Genomic DNA, 23,343 nt, shown 5'->3' on the forward strand with positions numbered 1-23,343 from the left:
TGTTTTCATTGGTCGTTTTCCAGAAGAGGCGGGGATGCAGCCCACTAGTTGGCTGTTTTCTCAATGGAGGGGCGGAGCGTCGGGCGAAGGAAGCAAGGTCAGGCTCGAGGAGCAGGCGCAAGGTCAGACGGCGCTAGGGCCCCCGGCGTGCACCGCGGCAAGCATCGAGTCTCGTCCCAGAATGGCTTCCGGAAACAAGCGAAACCCCTCGCCATTTTTAGAGGAAGTGCTCGTTTTCGCCCCGCCTTTCTTCTCCGCGCCTACGGTTGCTATAGAAACCACCCCTCAAAGTTTCTAGCGGCGATGCCAGTGAAACCCCTGCTAATTCTGAGGGGGCGCCAGTTGCAGCCCCCACTAAAGTTAAACACGAGAACGTGACCGACACGCAGGGCTTCCCCCACATTGGCCCATGAAAAAGCCTGCCCCGTGCCGTCCCGAAATTACATGACATACAGTGCAAGTTCGGTGCCATTGATTATTTAAAAATAAAATTGAAGTAGGGAAGCAAGATTTCCCAGATTTTAATGCCCTGCTCTGGTGTCCGGTGCTGACAGGCTCACTCAGTTAAACTGGGGGGGGGGGGGGGGGGATGTATTTCCTGTCTACTTCCAACTAAGTTGGAGTCCAGCGACACCTTAAGACCAACAAAGTTTTACCCAAGCTCTAAGCCTTCGTGTGCACACACGCTCCTTCGATGCCAGAACTGACTTTGAACAAGCGAACCAAAACGACAAATCTCATTTTCAACATCCTGACTCTAAGCTACTCGCTAGGAATATTCGTAACCTTCCCAAACCCCCCAAAAGAACATTTTCATTTTTAAAGCCCCAAAGAGGACATGCTTCCTCAAACGAGGACATTGGATAACCCTTAAATGTAGGGCATCTAATTTGAGCAAAATGCAGTGCCATCAACCTCCAAATGTTTCCCCAAGGATGGTTTCTAGGCTCCCTTTCTCCCACATACCCTGGCTCTTTCTGGGGCGTGGAAGTCATGGTGTGTGGGACAACATACACATTCATTTAGAGCAGGGGTAGTCAAACTGCGGCCCTCCAGATGTCCATGGACTACAATTCCCAGGAGCCCCCTGCCAGCATTCGCTGGCAGGGGGCTCCTGGGAATTGTAGTCCATGGACATCTGGAGGGCCGCAGTTTGACTACCCCTGATTTAGAGCCTTATAAATCCATGTTCAGTCTTTCAATGCCCACGGAATCTTAGAGACAATGATGACGTCATCCGTTCAGTCGTGTCCAACCCCTGGCGATTCTGTAGGAAAGTCTTCGCCACGCCTCCCTGTTTCTAACTGCTTCTTTTAGTTGGTTCATGGTCATTCCTGTATTGGCTTTGATCGTGTCGAGCCAGCAGATCCTTTGGTGACCACTTTTCCTTTTGCCGCTGACCATGCAGAGCATTAATGATTTTTCTAACAAGTTTGATCGCATGATGTGTCCAAAGTGAGCTTTAGCTGCAACATCTTCCCTGCCAATGACACAGTTGGCCTGCTCCTCTCCAAAACAATCTCGTTGGTAACCAAAATGATCTTGTTGGTAAATACATAGAGACGATATCTAAATACAATAAATAAAATTCAACTCATATTGCCAGCTAATCCTAGGGGTGCCAACTTCCAGGTGATTTCCCACTATTAAGTCTGATCTCCAGCCAATCTGCCCTAGACAGAGTGTGCCAGTTATACCGTGTGCCTAATAGCTCCTTGTGGACCTCTGCTCCATATAAGAGAAGACATGTTGGGTCAGGCCAATGGCCCACCCAGTCCAGGCAATAAAGAACATACAGATAGGACTGTTCTGTCACCACAAACTGACTTTTGCAATATGGAACAATATATAGAGATCTAAACAAGAGGAGAATTGATTCATTTGAACTCTGGTGCTGGAGAAGGCTTCTGCAGATTCCATGGACAGCAAAAGTCACAAACTAGGAAAAACTACAGCACATAAAGCCCAATATTTCACTGGTAGGCAAAATCACAAAACTCTGGCTCACTTACTTTGGCCATATTATGTGATCCAACTCAGTCGAGAGAGCAATTATGCTAGGATTGGTCAATGGTAAAAGGAAACCCGGCTGACAATGAGCACGGTGGTTAGATACAATCAAAACGGACACTGGCCAGTGCATTACACAACTAAAAGAAGCTGTGCAAGATTGAAAATCGTGGCGACAGCTAAGCAATAGGATTGCCAAGAATCAGATTCGACTGAATCATCAAACATGCTATAAAGAAGACAAGCATTTCCCCCCAGTTAAGAGCCACAGACTTACTTGCTAGAGTACATCGATGATCCCTAGATGGGTTTTTCTTTTTTTTTTAATGGTGCTCTCTACTGCACTGTCAGAATAAGCAGCCAAAAATTTCCCTCCCTCAACCCTTGGCGGGATGGTGCCATCTCCTGTGTTTCTGAAGCATCTTCTCAAATGCAGAACAATAAACTGTACAGCCAACCTCACCCACCAAGCAAGATGACCACTGTGTGGCTTTAAAGCATTTATTTTAAAGAAACAACATCAATAAAAAGGCTTTTAAAATCACCCACTGTGCCCCCAATGAAACTCATCCACGTAGCAGTGTCGAAGATGTGCATGGGCAGTGACGCCAAGGCACCTTGTGCTTGTGAGTATGTCAATCAATCCCTTCCCCAGACCCTGTAATTCAGGGAGTTAGTAGGATTGGCTGAAAATTGAGAGCAGCTAGTTAATCATAAAAATGTAGGGGGAATGCTCCCCCCCCACAACCCATCACTGATTTGCTTTAGAGTAAGTCACTTAATAACAAAGTATTTTTTTAAAAAAATTCACATTTTCAGATCAGAAGCCCAGAGAGCCAGACAACAACAAGCCTGAGGCAAAGATCTGGGGTACTGATTAAAAATTCAAGTTGTGACCGGAGCCTGGCTGGATTTCACCCAGAAATACAACTGAACTCTAGACTACAGAGATCAATTTCCCCTAGAGAAAATGGCACTCTACAGCATATCACAAAGCCCCGCAGAAACAGAAGTCCTAGAGTGACGTCACATTCCTGTTGAGTTTCCTCTCCTTTCCTCAGCTATGACTCCAAGCTGGAGTTTGCAATGGTAGCCAGAATTACAAAGAAACAGGAGGGGCTGTTTTGGCAGCCTAACCCCCAGTGACCCTCCCCCCCCCCATCTGAAACACAGGACTCAGTTTCAAGCAATATTCAGGGGCAAATAATACTGTGCTATCATTCCCAGTGCCTGCTAAGAGAAACACTTAGTGTGTTAACCAGTGAGTACAGGGTGTGAGACCCAACTCTGTCCACATGAAAACATTCTCTGCACCAAGTTACACTGGCTGTCAGGGGAAAAGCTAGGCTGGAATCCTTTTCTTCAAGGATGGAGGAGGAGAATAAATGGTTTTTGTACTACACTTTCCTCTACCCTAAAGAGTCTCAAGGCAGCCCACAATCTCCTTCCCTCCCTTCCTGGCACTGTCTCTTTCAGAGGAGCTCAAACTTTGCTAGCACTCAGTACCAGCTTAGTGGTCCCCCATGCCTGCAGGTGGAGGTAGCACAGGCTGGAAACAGATCCTTTTTCCCCCAGACAACCTGACAATCTTCAAGCAGGACAGGTCAGATTTGCATAGATAGGCACCTCTGCCCAATTGAGGCCTCTTCTCCCAGGAGCCTGGCTGGCTTTGGAGAGGGTCATGGATTGGATCCTCAGGGAGATTCCAGTGGCCAGAGATTCTCGTACCTAGCACGATGGCCCCCATATATGGGGAACAAGTTTGGAGGACCCCGGTCTCTTTGCCAATGGACTGAAGTGGCCACTGGTCTAAGAGATTGGTGGAAAGGACAATGTTCAGGACCTGGGGTAAGACAGGAGATGGAAGTTGTCATGGCGGTTGTGTCAGTTCCAAAAGATCCGGAATCCAAGCTTTGGCACAAAAGTGGCCATGGAGATCGTTGGCACACATCAGGAGAGAGGGGAAGGGGGTCCCCTGTTCTGACCGGGCCGACTTAAGAGACAGACAGAATTAAGGGAGCAAGGTCAGTTCAGGTCCTTCTAAGGCACGCATGAAGCGAGGGGAGCAGGTGAGACACCTCACCGGGGTGTGTAGTGTTCAAACAGCAGCAGCATCTCAGGAGTGTCTGCCAGTGGCATGTGTCCCTCTGGCGTGGAAACAGAAAGCGCAGAATCTGCACTCAGACGTACATGGCTCTGGACATAATGAAGGCCTTGTCGGTGGCCAAGGCTGCCACGGCGGCCTCTTCTTCGGTGGCGGCGAAGGACAGAGCATCGTAGATTGGGTTGACCTGGTCTAGGTAGCTATCCTCCAGGCTTTGGCCAGTGTGGCTGACAGGCTCTCGCTCCTCCATGGTCGGCAGCTCGTGGTATTGGGGGGCATCCTGCAAGGAGACAGAAAAGACATTGATTTCTGTTTCATCTAGTGGCACACTCATCGGCATCCCTGTTTCTCCTTGCTCTTCACATATGACCAACTGTTGGCTTTGCCAAGCTTGGCACTTGGGTGGAGAAGGGTGGCCCATTCAAGGTTAGGAAATCCCTGGAGATTTTTTTTTGGAGGGGGGTTTTTGAGAGGGCAGAGTTTGGGGAGGAGCTCAGCAGGGATGTGATGAGCAGGGGTCCCCAATGCAGTGTCCATCAGGAATCTCCTGGCATCCGCCAAGTCTTTGTTCGATTGCATTGGCTGTGGAAGTTTTTTTTTTTTAATACAAAAGCTGTTTCAGCAGCAGCCCTCCCCAAATCATGAGAATGCAAGACCTCATTCCCTGACAACCCAATGTTGGCACTGTTTCCCGTGGCAGAAATTTTGTAGTTGTGCCTGCTATTTTATATCAGAATTCCAAAGGTGCCCACAGGTCAAAAAAATAAATTTGGGGACACCCGCCATGGTGAGTACCCCTCCAAAGCTGCTATTTTCTCAAGAAGGGGCTCTCTTGAAATCTAGAGATTAGGTGTAATTCTAGGATTTCTGGGTCTTGGAGAGCAAATTTTGCCCTGAAAGATTGAAGTCTACATGTGGTCTTGGGCGTACTTTAACAAGCCAGGCAAAAAGGGAGCTGCTCCAATTGAAATTTCAGAAACATGAACGAAAACCTGGGAGAAACGTTGCCGAAGAAGTCCCAAGAGGACAAAACAAGTATTTTAAATGCGGGCACTCGTATTTCTCAAGCTTTCTGATGCTTAACAGCTCTCTAACATTAACTGCTTACAACAGAAGATTGTACATCCCAAGGCATAAAAGCAGAGATGAAGACTTAGGGCTGAATCCAGTGTCAAAGTGATGGACGATATATGGAAACATGTCTTTGTAGGTCTAGCAGCTCAACAATACTCATGTGCAGTAGTGTAAAATAGTGCAGGGATAGCCAAACTGTGGCTCTCCAGATATCCCTGGACTACAATTCCCATAAGCCCCTGCCAGCATCCGCTGCATGCTGGCAGGGGCTTATGGGAATTATAGTCCTGGGACATCAGAAGAGCCGGCCACCCCTCTTCTAGTGTATTCTATAAATTCAGTAAGTAAGGACTGCGTTGCTTCTTTTATGAGCCTCTTCACTGTGTGCTTCTATTCTGGAGGCACACTTGGAGACCGGCAGCCCTGGTATGGAGCCATTCCTGGATCTGGGTCAGAAGCGAGATTTTGGCAGCCCCCCCTCCCTTGGGGGGTTTACTTCTTAAGGTCAGCAGCAGGAGGTCCCAAAGCCAGAGGCGGAAGGCTGACATGGTCCCAAGCAAGGGATGGAGACCAGAATCTGCAGTCTTCCTACTGAACAGTCACCCTCTGAGGCTGAGAGAGCTCTGAGAGAACTGTGATTGGTCGAAGGTCACCCGGCTGCATGTGGAGGAGTGGAAAATCAAACCTGGTTCTCCAGAGTAGAGGCTACCATTCTTAACCATTACACTGCACTGTCTGGAAAGCCCAAACTTGGAATTTTTAAATGTACAATTATTGAATTATTTGTATTCCCGTGACCACAGCATGCAGGCCAGCAGATCGCTGGGCATCCTGTCTGTGTCTTTCAAAAAAGACCTGCCTTTTTGATGGGGTCAATCCAAGCAATCCCAAAGCTGCTTCCCTGACCCTCGGTCCCGTTCAAGACCTGTCGGCTGCTTCTCTGCTGCCCGCCCCCTCCCAAGTGCTCCATGTCGCCATCGGCCTCTTCCCCTCACCTCCCTTCTGCTGGGGGGGATAACCCCTCCAAAGAAGTCGTCTGTGGCGCTGGGCTCAAAGTACGGAGTTTTGAGCGGGATACTGTCAGCCTCAGCGGGGGTGGGCACCTGGAATAAACCAGAGAGGTGGTGAGGACAGGGTGGGGGGAAGATAAAGAGGAGGGGGATAACCTGAGCTGGGCAAAAGCAGGACGGGGACCCTTCCACTCCTCCTTCAGCAGGAACAGAACTCGATAGGCTGGGTCGCAAGAGTCGGGATGTGGGTTGCAAATCACCCTCCTTCCTGGCCTTTCTAAGTAGCCTTTGAAATAGGGGCGAATACCTCATTGTGGCCCGCAGGGAGGAGAAGAGGCTGCTTGACAGGGACATGTATAGGCTGTCTCTGCAGACTCTGCGGTGTCGGCCACGTCCTGAACAGGCATGGACTGAGGGTTTTATTCTTCACTGGCTATAAGTGGGTAAGTTTACCCGATTCCTCACCCAGCCCCCAGCCCCCAACAGTGGGTGGGGCTACCAGGTTCAGGTTAGGAAGCTGTTAGAGATTTGGGGGTGGGGCCCAGGGAGGGCAGGGTGCTCAGTGGGGTAGGATGCCCTAGAGTTCACCCTCCAAAAGACCCATTTTCTCCAAAGGAACTGATCACTGCAGTCTGGAGATGAGCTGTAATTCCAGAGCACCCCCAGGGCCCAGCTGAAGGCATCCCTACTCAGAATCCAGCCCAAAAGGTGTCCCCACCCAACTGGGTCCAGAACAGCACGGGGTTGGCTTTATGGGGCCATCACAAAGGCCTTTGGCTCGTCACCGTCTGCTGCTTGACCCCTCCATGCACATCCCCAAGAAATGGGGGGGAGGGAATGGAGACTGGCCCCCGAGGACAGGGCAATGGGGAGGGGCAAGGAAAACAGTGAGGGAGTCACTCTAAGCTGGCCTGTCCTTGTCCTTGACCCGGAAACTACAACTGGTGCAGAATGCAGCTGCCAGGGTCCTCCTCACTGGTTCATCTTGGAGGGCCCATATCCAGCCTGTGGTATATTCTAGCCTGTGCTGAGGCAGCTGCACTGGTGACCAGAACTCCTGGCCCGGATCAGGTTCAAGGTTTTGGTTTTGAACTTTAAGGTTTGGGTCCATCTGCTTATGCCCCACCCCCACTGGGCCCTTTGCAGGTACTAATCGTTTGGTGGTCCCTGGCCCCAGAGAGATATGCCTGGCCTTGACCTAGGCCTTTTTGGTGGAATGAGCTCCCGAAAGAACTGAGGGCCCTGATGGAGCTGGCAAAGTTCTGCAGGGCCTGTAAAATGCAGCTCTTCCAACGGGTCTATGGTTGAGGCTGGGTTAATAAGATCAATGGGCCCCCCTCAGGCTTCATTATGATCCCTAGCCACCCCCACCTCGTTAGATGACTGCGGGAATTGGGGGTTCTTGCTGTCCTAGTTTTGTGGGAATAATGTGGTTTTAGGGTGGGGTTTTATGGCGATTTTTCATTTTCTGTAACACGCAGAGTCCCAGGAGGAAAATGGGCTGTAAATCCAATAACAACAACAACAACAAATCTAATTGCAATTAAAATAAGTTGAGTTCTAACATTGCTCTGTACGGTGAGGTCTCATTTCGGAATGGCTCCCCTCTGTTATAAATCCCGTGCACGGGGGGGGGGGGGGATTTTTTTTCCACTCAGGGGAGCGTGGCAACGATGAATCAGCAGCTCACAGTCCAGCTGCCAGCTAGATGGGTCTCTACGTTAGGAGGAAGCAAGGAATCAAGGCATATTCGTTTTTCTTCTTTTAAAAAACATGTTCTTAAAGGCAAAGGGGCTTTTCCGGAGGATGGTAACAACCGCCCATTGGCTGCTCGTTTGATTGACGGCCAGGGGCGGGACAAAGCACAGCAAATATCGCTTCCTTTCTAGCAATTTTTGCTGAGACCGGAAACCTGTGGGGAACGATTGAAACGCAACTGGATTCCACTACAAAGGCAGGTATGCTTTACGCCGAATTCCACTATTTTAAATTGCGTTTTTTCTTTCCGTAATCAATTTGCCACTTTGATCCTGGTCCGGAATGGGCCTAGCTTTCTACATGTGAGGAGATTTCGATGCAACGGCTGAAACCCATTCCACCTGGCAGGGGCCATCTTGGGTCTCTGCCGCTCCTCCTCCTCCTCCTCCTCCTCCTGCATTTGTTCAGTGGATGGGAAACTCTCCCTGCCCTTTCTGGGCTACGTATGAGTAGAGAGGGAGGGGTCCTTACCTGTTCCCTTTCCTCAGCCATCAGGCCAGGCGGAGGCGGTTTGTAGGCAGGAGGCCCTTCCAGACTGCAGGGAAAAGAGCAAAGATGAATGGAGAAGGAAAGCCGGGACCCTCAAAGACCCCCCCCCCCCCGGACATAAGACAAGACATTTGCTGGAACAGTAGATCAGAGTGGCTGGCTCAGCTTGGAAAACTCTTGTAGATTTTTGGGAGTGGGGAAGAAGAGCTGTTCTTTTGTGCCCCCACTGTTTACCACCCAAACGAGTCTCAGAGCAGCTTACAATGTCCTTTCCTGTTTTCCCCACAACAGACGCCCAGTGAGGGAGGTGGGGGGGGAGAGAACGGAGACTAGGGTTGTGCACTTTGCCTGATCACCGAAGCCCGAGGCAGCATGTAGGAGGCCAGCCCCATGGCGTGGAGAGGGGGGCATGGCGCTGGCCTCAGGCCAAAGTGCACATCCCTAAGTAGGACAGGCCCAAGGTCACTCAACTTGCTGCATGTGGAGGAGTGAGTAATCAAACCCGGCTCTTCAGATTAGAGGCTGCCGCTCTTAACCACCCCTTAACCACTACATGAAGCTGGCTCCCGGGACCTCACTGGGATCTAGTGGCCCAGAGTCGACCCTCTAGGGCACGGGTAGTCAACACGTGGTCCTCCAGATGTCCATGGACTACAATTCCCATGAGCCCCTGCCAGCGTATGCTGGCAGGGGCTCACGGGAATTGTAGTCCATGGACATCTGGAGGACCACAGGTTGACTACTCCTGCTCTAGGGCAGCCAGTTTCTCCAGGAGATTTATTTATTTATCTATCCTAAGACGTGTGTAAGTAGCCAGGAGATCCTAAGGCGGACTGGCTGCTGTGCAAGTGGCGTTTGGATGTGGTTTGGCCTTGCCTGCCCCCGCTCCACCACCCTGGCATTCCTTGGAGGCTGCCCACCCCAGAGCTAGTCAGGGCCAACCCTCCTCAGCTCCTGGGGTCCGGCGGGATCATGCTTGCCTGGGCTATCTGGGCCGGGGTCTCCAGAGCAAGCGGTCCCTGTAAGCCAGAGACTGGCTGTGACTCCGGGAGATCTCTCACCTCAGTGGACCATAATGCCACCGGATCCGCCCTCCAAAGTGGCCATTTTTCTCCAGTGGAACTGACCTCTGCGGTTCGGAGGTCTGTCGTAGTCCTGTGATATCACTTAGAGGGGGGCATTCAAGCTCACATTCAATGCATGTGCAGCTTAGGTGGCCAGCTTGGGGTTGGGAAAAACCTGGAGTGAAGCCTGCAGAGAGCAGGGTTTATTTTGTGGGGGGACGGGAGCTCAATGGGGCATAACGCCATCCAATCCACCTTGTAAGCAGCCACTTTCTCCCAGGGACCTGATCCCTGTAGTTTGGGAAGGAGCTGTAATTCCTGGGAATCCCCAGGGTCCTGCACCCAGCTGGAAGTGTGATTTATCTGGGGACTAAGCTCTGGTTCCGTTTAGAAAGTGAATTCCTGCTGGCTAGAGTCGTCCCCTCTGGGTTAGGCAATCCCTGGGGATTTGGAGGCGGAGCCTGGGGAGGGCGGGGCTTTGGCCCTCAAAAGGAGCCATTTTCTCCAGGGAGATGAGCAGAGAAACTTACAGAGGTTTGAAGAAGAAACATCTTTAATTCTGGTTACTGCATAATACCAAAACATAGACTGGTTAAAAGACAAGTTTTCATAGCTCTCCTCCGTGGCTTTATTGAGTAATACTGAAATGCTCGAAATTTTCTGCAACTAATTTTGTGACTGAAGATACACTGTTGCGAGATGCTTGGCAAGCCCCCATTGAGGCTACATGTCCATTTCATCATTATTCAATACAGCCAGTGAGGGAAGCTGTGAAAACATGTCCGGTCCACCTTTTGGCATTCTGTATTAAGCAGAATTGAAGACGTTTCTTCTTCAAACGTCTTCATAGCCGGCCTGTCCGTTTCTCCGCTCATTTGCCAGTCGCAACCACTGACAACTTGCTTCCTGCGTAATTTTCTCCAGCAGGACTGATCTGAGTCGTCTGGACACCCACTGTAACAGTGGGAAGATCTCCAGGCGCTACCTGGACATTAGGGGAACCGACCCCCTGCCTGCCTGCCTGCCTGCCCGCCCCCTAACTGCCTTGCCTGAGCCGTGACGCCACTTACTCATCCTCTTCGCGCTCCATCCGGTTCCTCTGCTGCTGCCGGCAGATCAGGATGCCTGTGGCCACCACCGCCAAGGCCACGATCGCTGCAATGAGCCCTCCGATGATGCCCCCCGTGGTGCCTGCTCCTTCCATGTTGGGCTTTTCTGGGCAAAGTGGGAGGGGGAAAGTGGGTTATGCACAGGACATGGGATTGGGGTCACTGTGGCGGGAAGGTAGTTTTGAATTTCCTGCATTCTGCAAGGGGTTGGACTAGATCAGGGGCAGTCAACTTGTGGTCCTCCAGATGTTCATGGACTACAATTCCCATGCCAGTGAATGTGTCACAAAGCGGCTGACAATCCCTTCCTCTCCCCACAACAGACACCCTGTGAAGTAGGTGAGACTGAGAGAGCTCTGAGACTCAAGGTCATCCAGCTGGCTGCATGGAGGAGGAGTGGGGAATCAAACCCAGGTCTCCAGATGAGAATCAAAAGAGGTGAGTGAGTGCAGCAGCATGAAATATCTTTTCAGAGACAGCCTTGGGCAACCAGCAGCGTATGAATTAGCTGCTGGAGGTTCCTGCCAGTCTCTTAGCCCTTGGCATGGGCTCAAGTACTGGACGAGCAAGAAACATATTGCACAGTTTAACTCAGCACACCTGGGTAATCTGGATTCCACAAACTGAAGAGCAGAATTCTGCAGCTTGCATTGAACATGACACAGATGTTAAGAACCCCCGTTCCATAATCCTCCCCAATGCAGGAGGAAAGAGCCAGAGTCCAGGAGCACCTTAAAGACTAACAAAGTGTGTGGCAGAGAAGGAGCTTTCCAAATTCACTGCTCACTTCTTCAGGATCTAGCTCTATCTGAAGAAGTGAGCGGTGATTCCCGGAACCTCCTCCCATTACCTGTCTTTCAGGTGCTCCTGGACTCTGGCTCTTTTCTCCTGCTGCAGACAGACTAAGCCAGCTACCCATCTCAATCCCCCCCCCCCACGCTAGGGGGAGTTCCGTTGGCAGAAATGTCCCCAATTGAAAGCGCCATGAGTTGAAACCAGCGCAGGATCGAGGGTGGGGGTGGATGAAGCCCCTCTTCTCCATGCCAAGTTGGTTGTTTTCCCTTTGGTCCGCCTTCTGCCAGGAGATGGCGCTTCAATACTGCTATGTGAATCTACAGTTCAGATTCCCAGTCGCTATTTGGGGGTGGCACTGCATGTGCATGGCTGACCTAATACCGTACGTCCCAGAAATGGAAGGCAAACCTCTGACAGCCCCATTTGTTCTCTCCCACCCAGGTTTTCCCCCCTTCAGAAAATGTTGGTGGATAGAATTGTATATGAGTAGAATAGAACAAAGAGTAACCCCCCCCCAAGATACAGACACACCCTCTAGGGCAGGGGTAGTCAAACTGCGGCCCTCCAGATGTCCATGGACTACAATTCCCAGGAGCCCCCTGCCAGCGAATGCTGGCAGGGGGCTCATGGGAATTGTAGTCCATGGACATCTGGAGGGCCACAGTTTGACTACCCCTGCTCTAGGGCTGGCATCCTCTGGATACTCCCAAATTCTGGGAAGAATATTCATCTTTTTACTTAGCTTATTTATATCCGGCTTTCCCCCAGGTGGAGCCCCAAGGCAGCATGGTGTAGTGGTTGAGAGTGGCAGCTTCTAATTGGGCCAGCTGGGATCGATTCCCCACTCCTCCACATGCAGCCAGCTGGGTGACCTTGGGCTAGTCACAGTCCCGTTACAGCTGCTCACCATGCAGTTCTGTCAACTCTCTCAGCCTCACTGACCTCCCTGGGTGTCTATTGTGGGGAAAGGAAGGGAAGGTGACTGGAAGCCGCTTTTGAGATTTCTTCTGATAGAGAAAAGCAAGGTATAAAAACCAACTCTTCTTCTTCCATCCTTATTCTCCCCTCCGTTTTATCTTCCTCACAACCCTGCAAGGTAGGCAAGGCTGAGAGAGGGTAACTGGCCTGGGGATCAGAGACTGGATTTCCCAGTTCCAGGTTCAACACTTCAGCAGCTGCACCACGTTGGCTCTTAATGATGTGAAAGGTGCGGGATGGAGTTGCCAGCTCCAGGTTGGGAAATACCTAGAGATTTCTTTTGCGGGGGGGGGGGGGGCTGAGGAGGGCAGGGTTGGGGTAGGGTTAGGGACATTAATGGGGTTGAATACCAAAGATCCCAGCCTTCAAAGGTTGTGGGTTGGGTGTTTTGGCTGCCCAAGTGGCTGTTGCAGCCCCAAGCAGTCAGTTCTGCAGCGCTGGCTGCTTCGGGCTGGAATGGCCACTTTGGTGGCCAAAGTGGCCAACCCTAGCCCTTGGCAACCCCAGTCTGGTTTCACAATTCCCAGACTCCCTAGTCACTAAAGTTCAAGAATCATAGTGATCAGGGGAGGAGTAAACAGGCCTTTGACATTCCCCCCCCCCCCCCCCGAGGCTGGCACCGAATTTCACGTCCCAAGTGTCCACTTTTATTTCTTAGGTTTCATTTCAAATCAGGTTTCTAGCTCTTAAGCTTCATGGGCACACACCTGACAGGGACCGAGACAGCTAAGCATCACCGTTGTGATCCCCACCCCCACTCCTACCCCCAGATCTTCTCTCTTCAACGGGATTATCAAGAAAAGAATAAATTATACAAAATACAGAAATCCATAAGCAAATGAGCTCGGCATACATAATTTATACAGGTTGCCACGCACGTCTATCCTTGGCCCTGAATTTCAATTTTTCAGCAGGGACCGGGGGTGGCTCTGAGAGCGTATTTGTGCCTTTCATCCTTCCTCAAGAGCTTTGAAGTATGCCAGGCATAGCGGGTGGAACACATTGGAGTGAGGCCCAAGGGATCCCCAGATTCCAACTCTTCGGATGTGAAGGAGACCTACTAGTTCAGGGGTCCCCAACGTGGCGCCCATGGGCACTCAGGCACCTGTCAAGTGTTTCCCCCCTGCACTAAGTGGGTGGGCTTTGGACCAGCAAGGCATCTGATTGGCTACTGATTGACTGCACAGATGTTTAAACATTTTGTTTCTGGAGTTCCTGCATTAAGGATCTTCACTGTGTGACTGAAAGTAACTGCAGCAGCCATTTTGTAGCTGGCTCCACCTCCTGCAGCAGCCATTTTGTGGTGGAATCCATCGCCCAATGTCAGAATTCCTGAGGGACCCTGTCCTGGTTTAATCCTTACTAGTAACTGCTTGCACAGTTATAATTTTATAAATTTATGATTGTAACTTGTTATAATCCCATTGCAATTCATAGATTAACCTAACACAGACAATCCATCCTCTGCTATTGCGTAATTATAATCCACATCCTCTGCAACGTACTGGCTGGATTGATGAAGCTGCCTCCTGCTGAATCTGACCATCAGTCCATCGGGGTCAGTACTGCTTACTTGGACTGGCAGCCGGTCTCCAGGGTCTCATCCCCTCCTGCCTGGTCCTTTTAACTGGAGATGCCGGGGATTGAACCGGGGACCTTCTGCCCGCCAAGCAGAGGCTCTGCCATGGAGTACAAATTGCCTGCGGGTCAGAAAAGCAAATCCAGCTGGGCTCTGTTGACCTGCAGAGCCCACTGGGATCAGCCTCATTTCACCGAGACAGAAATCTGCACCAGCACTGACTGGCGAACCTGATGTCAGAAGCGCAAGAGCCTGATGTCAGAAGCGCTGGTAGGAATAGTTGGCAACGCACACTCTTTGTCGTTGCCGCTTCTCGTTGGGATGCCCAAGTCTCGACAACTGAGTAGAGCTGTCCTTCTAGAGCTTGAGAGGTGAAGAAGAGGTGCCACCGTTCCATCTTTTTGCTGCCAGCTTGGTGTGTTCATCCGTCAACTGATGCCCCCCCTTCCCCAGTTCTCCTGGGATAACCCATAATTACACACACAGCCCCATACATTATGCATAGGCGAATCGTGGCACAAGCTGCCGCTCGCCACCGCTCCAGATGATTATTTGGGGGGGTCGCAGAGAAGAATTCCAAAAGGAATCCTTCCGAGGCCAGGTCTCCTGCCAAGAAAGCAAAGGAATACCAAGTCCAGCGGGAGAAAGGACGCCCCGCTGACCTCGGCAAGGACACACACGCACACACACACACTCTGAAAGCAAGAATGCACCGTCTGGCTTGTGCCACTGTGTCTTCTGCAGGGAGGGAAGAACATGGGGTGGGGGAGAGGGGAAGAGGAAGGCGAGGAAGAGGAAAAACAGTGGGAAGATACAGAAAGAGAGGTTTCTTTTTTCTTGTCTTTTTATCCTGCTAGGGGGATTTAAAGGATTAGATTTCCCAGCTTAGAAATGCAGATAACTGGGGGGGGGGGGGGAATGACACACATGGAGGGCGGGGGCGTCTGAAGTTCTACATCACAGACATGTGACCCTGTTCGGATGGGGAGGAGGCGCAGGAAGGTTTTAAACGAAAGAAAATACCCCAATTTCTTCTTCAGGTACAATCCTACCTCTCTATATACACATAAACACAAATCTAATTTTCAGTGCGGAATCCGCAAGAGAATCCAGGGCTCGGAGCTAAAGGCTCTAACTTTTAAGGTTGCCAGCTCTGGGTTGGAAAATCCCGAGAGATTTGGAAGTGCAGCTTAAAGAAGGCGGGGCTTAGAGAGAGGAGGGGCTTTAATGGGGTGCAAGACCGGAGATTCCACCTTCCAAAGTGGCCATTTTCTCCACGTGAATCAATCTCTGTCACCTGGAGGTCAGCTTGTAATGCTAGAAAATCTCTAGCTTTTCCCTGGAGCTTGGTAACCCTATGGGTTAGGAAGAAACAATGGGCCTGTTGCTGAAGATCCCTTTTCTTGTAGATGCCCAGAACTAAACCTGGGCCCTTCTGCTCACAAGGTGTGAGCTCGGCCCCTTAGCCAGATTCCTCAAAGCATGTCCCGGAGCTCCAAAGCACAGAGAGCGATTTACACAGGATGTGAATTGCTGGCAGAGGATGTCACAATGGCCACAGAAATACAGGGTGGTTTTGAGAGATTCATGGGCGATAAGTCTACCAATGGCTACTAGGCAAGGTGGATGAGGAGAGGCACTAGTATTCTGAACCCCAGAGCCAGGAGCCCACATAAGGAGATGGCCTCAGCCTCGTTGCCCTGTTGTCGGCCCTCCAGAGCAGGGGTAGTCAAACTGTGGCCCTCCAGATGTCCATGGACTACAATTCCCAGGAGCCCCTGCCAGCGAATGCTGGCAGGGGGCTCCTGGGAATTGTAGTCCATGGACATCTGGAGGGCCGCAGTTTGACTACCCCTGCTCCAGAGGAATTGACTGGCCACTGTGTGAGGCAGGATACTGGACTGGATGGACTGCTGGTCTGATCCAGCACAACTCTTCTTATGAAGGCCTTGGTCTTCCTGCCCTATGGCTGGCCCTCCATGGGAACTGGCTAGCCCCATGTGGGATGGGAGGCTGGACTGGATGGGCTCTTCTTTGGGTCTTCATGCAGGATACTTTGAGGGGAACACCCTGGGAAGACTTAGGCTGTGGCGGCCTCTCCCTGACCTCTCGCAGCTCCAGACCAGGCAAGAAAAGGAGGGTTTATTAGGCCGCTTTTGGTAGATCCGAAAAATGACAAAGCATAAGCAAATAACTGCTATGTCCGGTCTGACCAGTTCCTATATGGTAGGGATGTCAGCCTCTGGGCGGGACCTGGGATCCTCGTCTCTGGGCTCTGGAGACCAGTTCCCCTTTAGAAAACGAATGCTTTGGAGGGCAGACTGGGTGTTCCTGTACCCCACTGAGGCCCCTGTCCTCCCTAGGCTCCACCCCCAATTCTCCAGGAGTTTCCCAACCTTGATATGGTAACCCCACCTGGGAGATCTGCCTTCTACCTGGTCTTACGGCCTGACATGCAAGTCGGAGTCAAGGGACAGGCATTTGGGATGTCCTCTTGCAGGGCTTTGGCGTCACCCCTTGACCGCTCAAAAGACCACACCCCACCTCTCAACAGGCAGCAGCGTATGCCCAACCATCCTCTGAGTTCTTGGGATGGGAATCTCCCACTTCTATTGCAACCCACCGAGACCTCCCCCTCCCCCCCCAATGTCGTTCCTGGGGGTCAACTGACCCTTTGGAATACCATAAAAAGCAAAATAGGGGTCTGCGGTGAGAGGGGGGAATCTGGTGGAAATCCCCGCCCACTTCCGCAAGCGGAAACAGTGTTCCACCTGAGGAAAGTTGTGGCTGGCTGCTAGTTCTGGGAGCCCCCACTGGAAGGGGCCCCGCTTTGAAAAACAGGCAGAGCTGGATGGCAATGGGGGATCTTCAAGGGGCAGCCCTCTCATCTCCATTTCCTAGAACCGAGGTGCTCTCCCCCCCCCCCCAGCCCCGATGCAGTTAGTGCGAAAGGCGACCGACCCAGCCCAACATTCCTCTGTGTGATGCGTTTCGGGGGAGCGCAGGCACCGTCCCCAGTGACTCAGAGTCTCGGCTGAGTCAGCAGGGAGGACAGCTGGTGACTGAGCAGCAGAGAACTCAGAGGACAAAGTCCGGGTCACTTACTTCCTTGTGGAATAATCCACTGGGGCCCGTGACGGAGGGAGGGCAGCTGCGGGTACAGGAGAGAACTTGGGGCAATGCTACACCGCATTGGCAGAAACCCCAGCCTCCACTTGCATCCCTTTCCCTTCTTCGGTTGCCAGTCAAGGCCAGCTTATCTTCCAGCGCCATGCAGGGCCCCAAAGGGTGTCAGGTGATTTGGGGGTGCCCTTCACAGCTTGACCGAAGGTGATTGGCAGTGGGAGGTGGGGATGGGTACCGATTGTAGATTCTCACTGCCGGTTAGGATCTCACGCGGCTGCTCTGCATGAGACACTGGCCCGTTTCAATGAGGCCCCAAGCAAACACAAAAGCCCCCTGGAGGAATCCTTGCACTTTACCAGCTTCAGGCATTCTTAAGAGTGTGGGTGGAGCCAGGTGGGGTTTTTGCAGCCCTCCAGCTGCCTTGCAGAGATGGCCAGTGGGCTTCCTGGCCGCACAGGGACCCCGGGGGAGGGGGAGGGGAAGCTTCCGTTCCCCCTTGGGCTCTCCACGCTGTACTTTGTCTACAGTGGGCTTTGATGCTAGTTGAACCATATTGTACCTGTCTTACAACTTCCATGTTCTCTTTAAACCACCCTGAGCCTCAAGGAGAGGGTAGTATACAAATATAAGAAATAAATAGAAATTAATTAATCACACAGAGCTTCTCACAGGAATGCTGAAAAGTTAACATATACCCTTGTTCCCTAAGATTTTGTGGTCAGCTCCACCTCCTAATTGTGACTAGCTCCACCTCCTGAGGTGGCCATTTTATGATTATGCTCGCTGCCTCCTGTCAAAATTCCAAAGGTTGCCGCAGGTTCAGACAGGTTGTGGACACCTGATATAGCTGGGCAATCCCAAATAACCCTACCCCTACAAGCTGGCATGAACTTGGGTAGAGAAAGGGTCACCAACCTTTTCTAACCTGCAGGTACCCTGAAATCCTGGCCCTAGGTTGTGGGCACAACAAAATGGATTCCCGAACCACAAAATGTCTGGGACTACCACCTGGGCCCCATTTGGGGGGCCTCATAGCTGCATATAGAAGCTTGCCATTCCAGAGAGCTTTAGAAGAGGAAAAGCTGCAGCCACTAAAGCAAATTTTCTTGCTGCACCATCCTGACTCCAGTTTGCTCAGATTTGAAAGATGTTTGCAAACTGGGAGTGAACCAAGGTTGAGGAATGGGGAGCTCCAGTATGGATGAGCAGGCATTCAAATCCAGTGCACTGTTATTGGCCACACTGAGCTGGTCTAAGCCAGAAGGCATTTTCCTCACACGCCCAGAAAGCCTGTGGGTTTCTTCCCCTCCCTCCTGCTGTTGCTGCCCACAGTGCCCGGTGAGACCCTGGGAAACCGGTTCCCCTTCCAGGGACAGATCCCTGGGCAAGCTTGGCTCTGAGGAAGACCTGCGCCAAAGACAGCAAGCGCAGAAAACATAACCTGTTACGGCTATACCAGTCAAACAGGTACGGCTGGAGGGGAGAATCCACCTGATCAGCGACAGGTGAAAAACAAGGAAAGCACTTGACAAAGGAGGCGGAGGGGCCTCTCTAGGAGCCAAACCACAGCCCGAAAAATGAGTCAAGATATTCAAAACCACAGCCTTGTCACAGAAAGGGGGGAGGGGGAAAGACACACAGAGTAGAAGATATGAAATTTCCCTTTTAGGATTTGAGCAAAAGGGAAAGCGAGTCAGAGGCCAGTTTCTCCATCTGAGCAAAAGGAAGCTGGGATTCCAGAGGGATGATGAACGAGGCCGGTGCGCCGAGTCACAGCTTGTCCGCCCCCCCCCCACACACACACAGAGCATCATCCCACACTTTGGAACAGCTTTGACCAGAACAGCCTCTCCCCCTCCCTTGGGAACAAACGATAAACCTTGTTATCTTGCCTCCCACCCCAGTTTCTCTCTCTTCCCCTCTTCCCTTGGCACCCACCCTAAATAACCAGTCTCCTGTCTTCAGTGGGTACCCCTTCTGGCTGCCAACCCCCCCCACACACACACACACACAGATCTGGACCCTCGGAATCACAAACCCCTCCCAGCCAGTGATCCTGCCTTTAACCCGCTTTCTGGGGTTGAAGCCTGTGAGGGCAGAACTTGGAGAAGGGAGCAATTTCACTGGGGTATATTGTTGTTGTTGTTGTTAGGTGCGAAGTTGTGTCCGACCCATCACAACCCCATGGCCTGGAGGGTTATATTAAAAGCTTCCAAAGTGGCCGGTTTCTCTGTCACCCAGAAGTCAGAGGTAATCCTGTGAGATCTCCAGCTACCATATGGAGGTTGGCAACCCTATCCACTCCCCCCAATTCTCTCCCAACCCAGAGCTGGAAGCCGTGCTGTTGTGCTGGAAGAACCATGAAATAGCTCCATACTAATCTTACATAACATTTCTGCAATGCTGCCTCTGTTCTGCCTGAGAGACACATTCCGGGACAGTTTTGCTACGGTGAGCCAGTGCTGGCAGCCAAACTTCCATGCTAGGAGAGAAAGAAAAACATCAGATTTTGGATCATCAATGATTTAAAAAGAGAGCTGGGCACCTGCAGGGTGGAAGGGGCACGGGAGAGAGCGTTGGGCTTTGTCCACGTGTGCTGCTGGCGGGCAAGCTCAGCAGAGACGAGATACGCCTCCGATTCCTCAAGCTTTTTTAGATTTCCTCTGGAGAGGCTCAGAGGGGGGGAGGAGGCCGTAGAACTAAGGCTTGGAAAGCTTTTAACCAGGCACTCCTCCAAGACAAACGCAGGGATGGGGACCGAGAGGGGTTAGGAGGTCAGAAGAACAAGAGCACGCCTGCGGTAAACAAAGGGCGGCCTGCATGATGTTTGTACCCTGCCCTTCCGCTACCTAGGCCGCAATCCCTGCACATAGACAAATATGTAGCCCAGCTCAAACTCCTCCAGTGATGGCTCTGACCCGCTAAGAATGCCAGAAGAGCCCCGCTGGGTCAGACCAGGGAGGGTCCAGCATCTTGCCTCACGCTGGCCAACCAGTTCTTCTGGAGGGCCAGCCACAGGGCAGAGAGGCCAAGGCCACCCCCTCCCATCACTGGGAGGCCTCTGATTGTAAGAGCTCCCCTCAGGGTTACAGCATAAAACCCCCACAACAATAAGTCCCATTACACCTCTACTAAAAAACACAACATTAGAAAAACAACCTGGCTAAAAAACCCAATCCATCCCATGCAGTATTCCTGCCCCCGGGGAGGGAGGGGGCTATGTCAACCAACGTCACCCATGGTGTTCTAGCAGGCGACGTAACTTCCTAAGGGGGGCCCAACCAGATCTTCCTCCTGCCCCAACCTCAACCATAGACCTGGCAGAAGAGCTCCATCGTGCAGGCCCTGCAGAAAGCAGACAGCTCCCGCAGGGCCCGCAGTTCTTCTGGGAGCTCATTCCACCAGGTCAAGGTCAGGCAAATCTTCCTAGGGCCAGGAACAACCAACAAGTTGGCACTTGCAGAGCACAAGGCCCTGTGGGGAGCATAGGGCAACAGGCGGTCCCTCAGATATGTGGGTCCCAGACTGTGAAGGGCCTTAAACCCTGAACCTCAAGGCTGCAACTGGCAACCAATGCAGCTGCCTCAGCACAGGCTGGATGTGGGCCCTTCAAGATGTTCCTGTGGGGACCTTAGCAGCTGCATTTTGCAACAGCTGCAATTTCCGGGTCAGGGACAAGGGCAGGCCCACGTAGAGTGAGTTACAGAAGTCTATTCTGCATGGATTACCATAGTTAAGTCCTCAGGGGACAGATGGAAATATGCCTGGCGTGCTACTTTCCTGGCCGGTGCCTCCATGGCCAGCGAGGCATCTAAGGTCACTCCCAAATTCCTGGCCGGGGCGCAATAGTCAGTTGCATTCCAGCCAGTAGGGGCAAGTGCGCATCCTGTTCTGCCCCCTCCTTGCCAGCCACAGGACCTCTGTCTTGGAGTGGCTGAGTTTCAGGGGACTCTGCTCAAGCCATCCAGCCATGGCAAATGGATGGGGCGGCGGGGGGGGGAAATCTGGGTGGCCAACCATAAGGAGATAGAGCTAGGTGTGATTGGTATATTGATGATAACCCAGCCCAAGGCTCCAGAGCAGCTGAGCCAGAGGGCGCATAAAGATGTTGAAAAGATGGGCAGGGGTCGAGGGTACCTGTGCTTGCCCTTAACGAGTCCGGCAACTTGTCCACTTTGGGTAACGAGCATGCCATGAGATCTTCCTGCAGCTTCGTAGCCTCGTAGCCTTTGACAGAGCTCACCCCCATGAATCTAATCCCCTTTAAAACAGGCCATCACTACATCCTCTGGCAGCGAATTGACTTTTGAATCCCTCTCTGTGTCAGGCAGTGTTTCCTTTCGTCCGTCCTGAACCTACTGCCCATTGGCTTCACTGGGTGCCCTGGAGTGCTGGTCTTTTGGGAGGGGGAGACAAAGTTCTCTTTGCATGGGTTGATAAACACCTCTCATGTTCCCCCTTCTGCCCCTTGTATAATTTTTGAAATTTAGGGAGGGTGCCCTGAAATACTCCATGCTAGGGTTGTGTGTGGCCGGGTATCCGAATTGGCTGTTCCAGGCCGCCTCAGCCAGTGCCGCACTGCAGGGGGTGCGCACCTCCTCTCCCCCTCTGCGGCATGGGGCTGACTGTGTCTGGAATGGCCAATTTGGCCGCCGCACGCAACCCTACTCCAGCCCATTCCCTAGAAGTGATGTTGCTGTGGAAGACAAGATCCTCCAAGCACTACCCTTTGCCCCCCCCCCCCCAGGCCTGCCTCGTATTTTTTAATTCCAAAGTTTCCTTGGCAGGACCACACGAGAGTCACATGGTCTGTCCCCGAAACTATGGGGAATTATGCGCCCAGGGACTGACTGCTCTCTGATTCTCCCCCCCACCCCACCTGTTCCTCATAAACAAGCACACAAAAGCTCTTTTCCCCTTGCATTTCCTTAACAGGAGGGATTCGCGCAGTATCTGCCCCTCCCGTGGGAATCCCTGGGCCGTGTTTACACGAAACCAGACAAAAGGGAAAGGGGCCGGGCTCTTGGCCTCGAGGAGGAGTGACTCCGCAGGCTGCATCCCTGGAGTCCGTGTCCGGGAGGGAGGCTGCAACAGAGCCCTTTCCAAGGTGTGGAAGAGGAGCGGTGGGGTGGGGTGGGGTGGCTCCGGTGAGAATCAGCATTGTGTTAGAGCCCTGGAACCAAGCCAGGGAGGCCAGAGTTCGGATCCCTGCTTGCCACAAAGCTCTCCAAGATTCCCCTGTAAGTCTTGCAGCAGGCAGGGTGGCTGTGAGGGTGGGAGAGTCAGAGGAAGCCCCTTCCCCCCTCCCTGGTGTGGCCTCCTGGCTCTGGGGTTCAGAGGGTCGGTGGCTCTGAATGAGCAGGTTCCCCTCGGACACCCCGGGTAGGAGCAGTTGATAGACGTCGCCCTCCACAAATCCCTCGATCCTTTTTCAAGTTGTTGAGCCTCCAGGGGAGCCGGTGGGGAGCCAGACAGGTGCTGTTCCAATCTCTTCTTGTGTACTTACGTATTGTTTCCCTGGAATTGAGTTTTGGGAGCATTAATCCTGCCTGGCCTTTCTGGCCCCTTCCCACTCTAGGATTCCCACACCCAGGACAGGTAAAGCACTTGAGCCAGAAACATCCAATCTGGCTGGCGCCTGCCCCTGCCACAGGTTGCTGTGCAGATAATTGGCAGCAAACACACATTTTGCAACGCAGAAGAAAACTTTCCCTCATTCCCTTCCAGATGAGGCGCTGTCTGTCATGGGGGCAAAGGCAGTTTTAAAGGTGGCAACCACAGAAAGAACACACATTTACAGAGGCTGATGGGTCCTCTCCACCCTTCTCAGCTCTAAAGGGGAAGCGTGGATTAAAAAGAAGTTATTCCACCCACCCTACAGACAGATCCCCACCCAAGTAAACACAACATAACCTCCGGCTAAGTTTATGCAACTGTATAAACTTCCAGAGATAGTTTAATACCAGCTTTAACACAAGACCAGAACCAGTTTGGGGATCTGCATAGGGCCCTGTCTATAAACCCTGTCCCCAAGACTGCTTCTGGGCATGAGCAGAGTGCCTTTCTTGCAGTCAAAAGAAGAAGAGCTGTTTTTTAAATCCCATGTTGCATTACCAGAAGGAAGCTGCCTACAAATGCCTTTCCCTTCCTCTCCCCACCACAGACACCCTGTGAGGGAGGTGGGGCTGAGAGTGCTCTGAGAAAACTGAGACTGACCCAAGTTGTCACGTTTGGCAGCTTGTGGACA

The 23,343-nt window shown here is 52.0% G+C and overlaps 1 protein-coding gene across 1 annotated transcript in view; it reads right to left on the bottom strand.

Moving 5' to 3' along the window:
• Positions 1-2,497: 2,497 nt before the first annotated feature.
• The window catches only part of NECTIN2 (nectin cell adhesion molecule 2), a 90,650-nt gene continuing 69,804 nt past the window's right edge, over positions 2,498-23,343 (bottom strand). The window contains exons 6-9 of the mRNA XM_077336650.1: positions 10,580-10,724; positions 8,428-8,491; positions 6,184-6,291; positions 2,498-4,394 (exon numbers count right to left, since the gene is read on the bottom strand). Coding sequence (XP_077192765.1) covers positions 4,191-4,394; positions 6,184-6,291; positions 8,428-8,491; positions 10,580-10,724 — 521 coding nt within the window. The 3' untranslated portion in view covers positions 2,498-4,190. The remainder of the gene's footprint in view (positions 4,395-6,183; positions 6,292-8,427; positions 8,492-10,579; positions 10,725-23,343) is intronic.

Source organism: Paroedura picta, chromosome 5, assembly GCF_049243985.1.
Source record: "Paroedura picta isolate Pp20150507F chromosome 5, Ppicta_v3.0, whole genome shotgun sequence".
NCBI lineage: Eukaryota > Metazoa > Chordata > Lepidosauria > Squamata > Gekkonidae > Paroedura > Paroedura picta.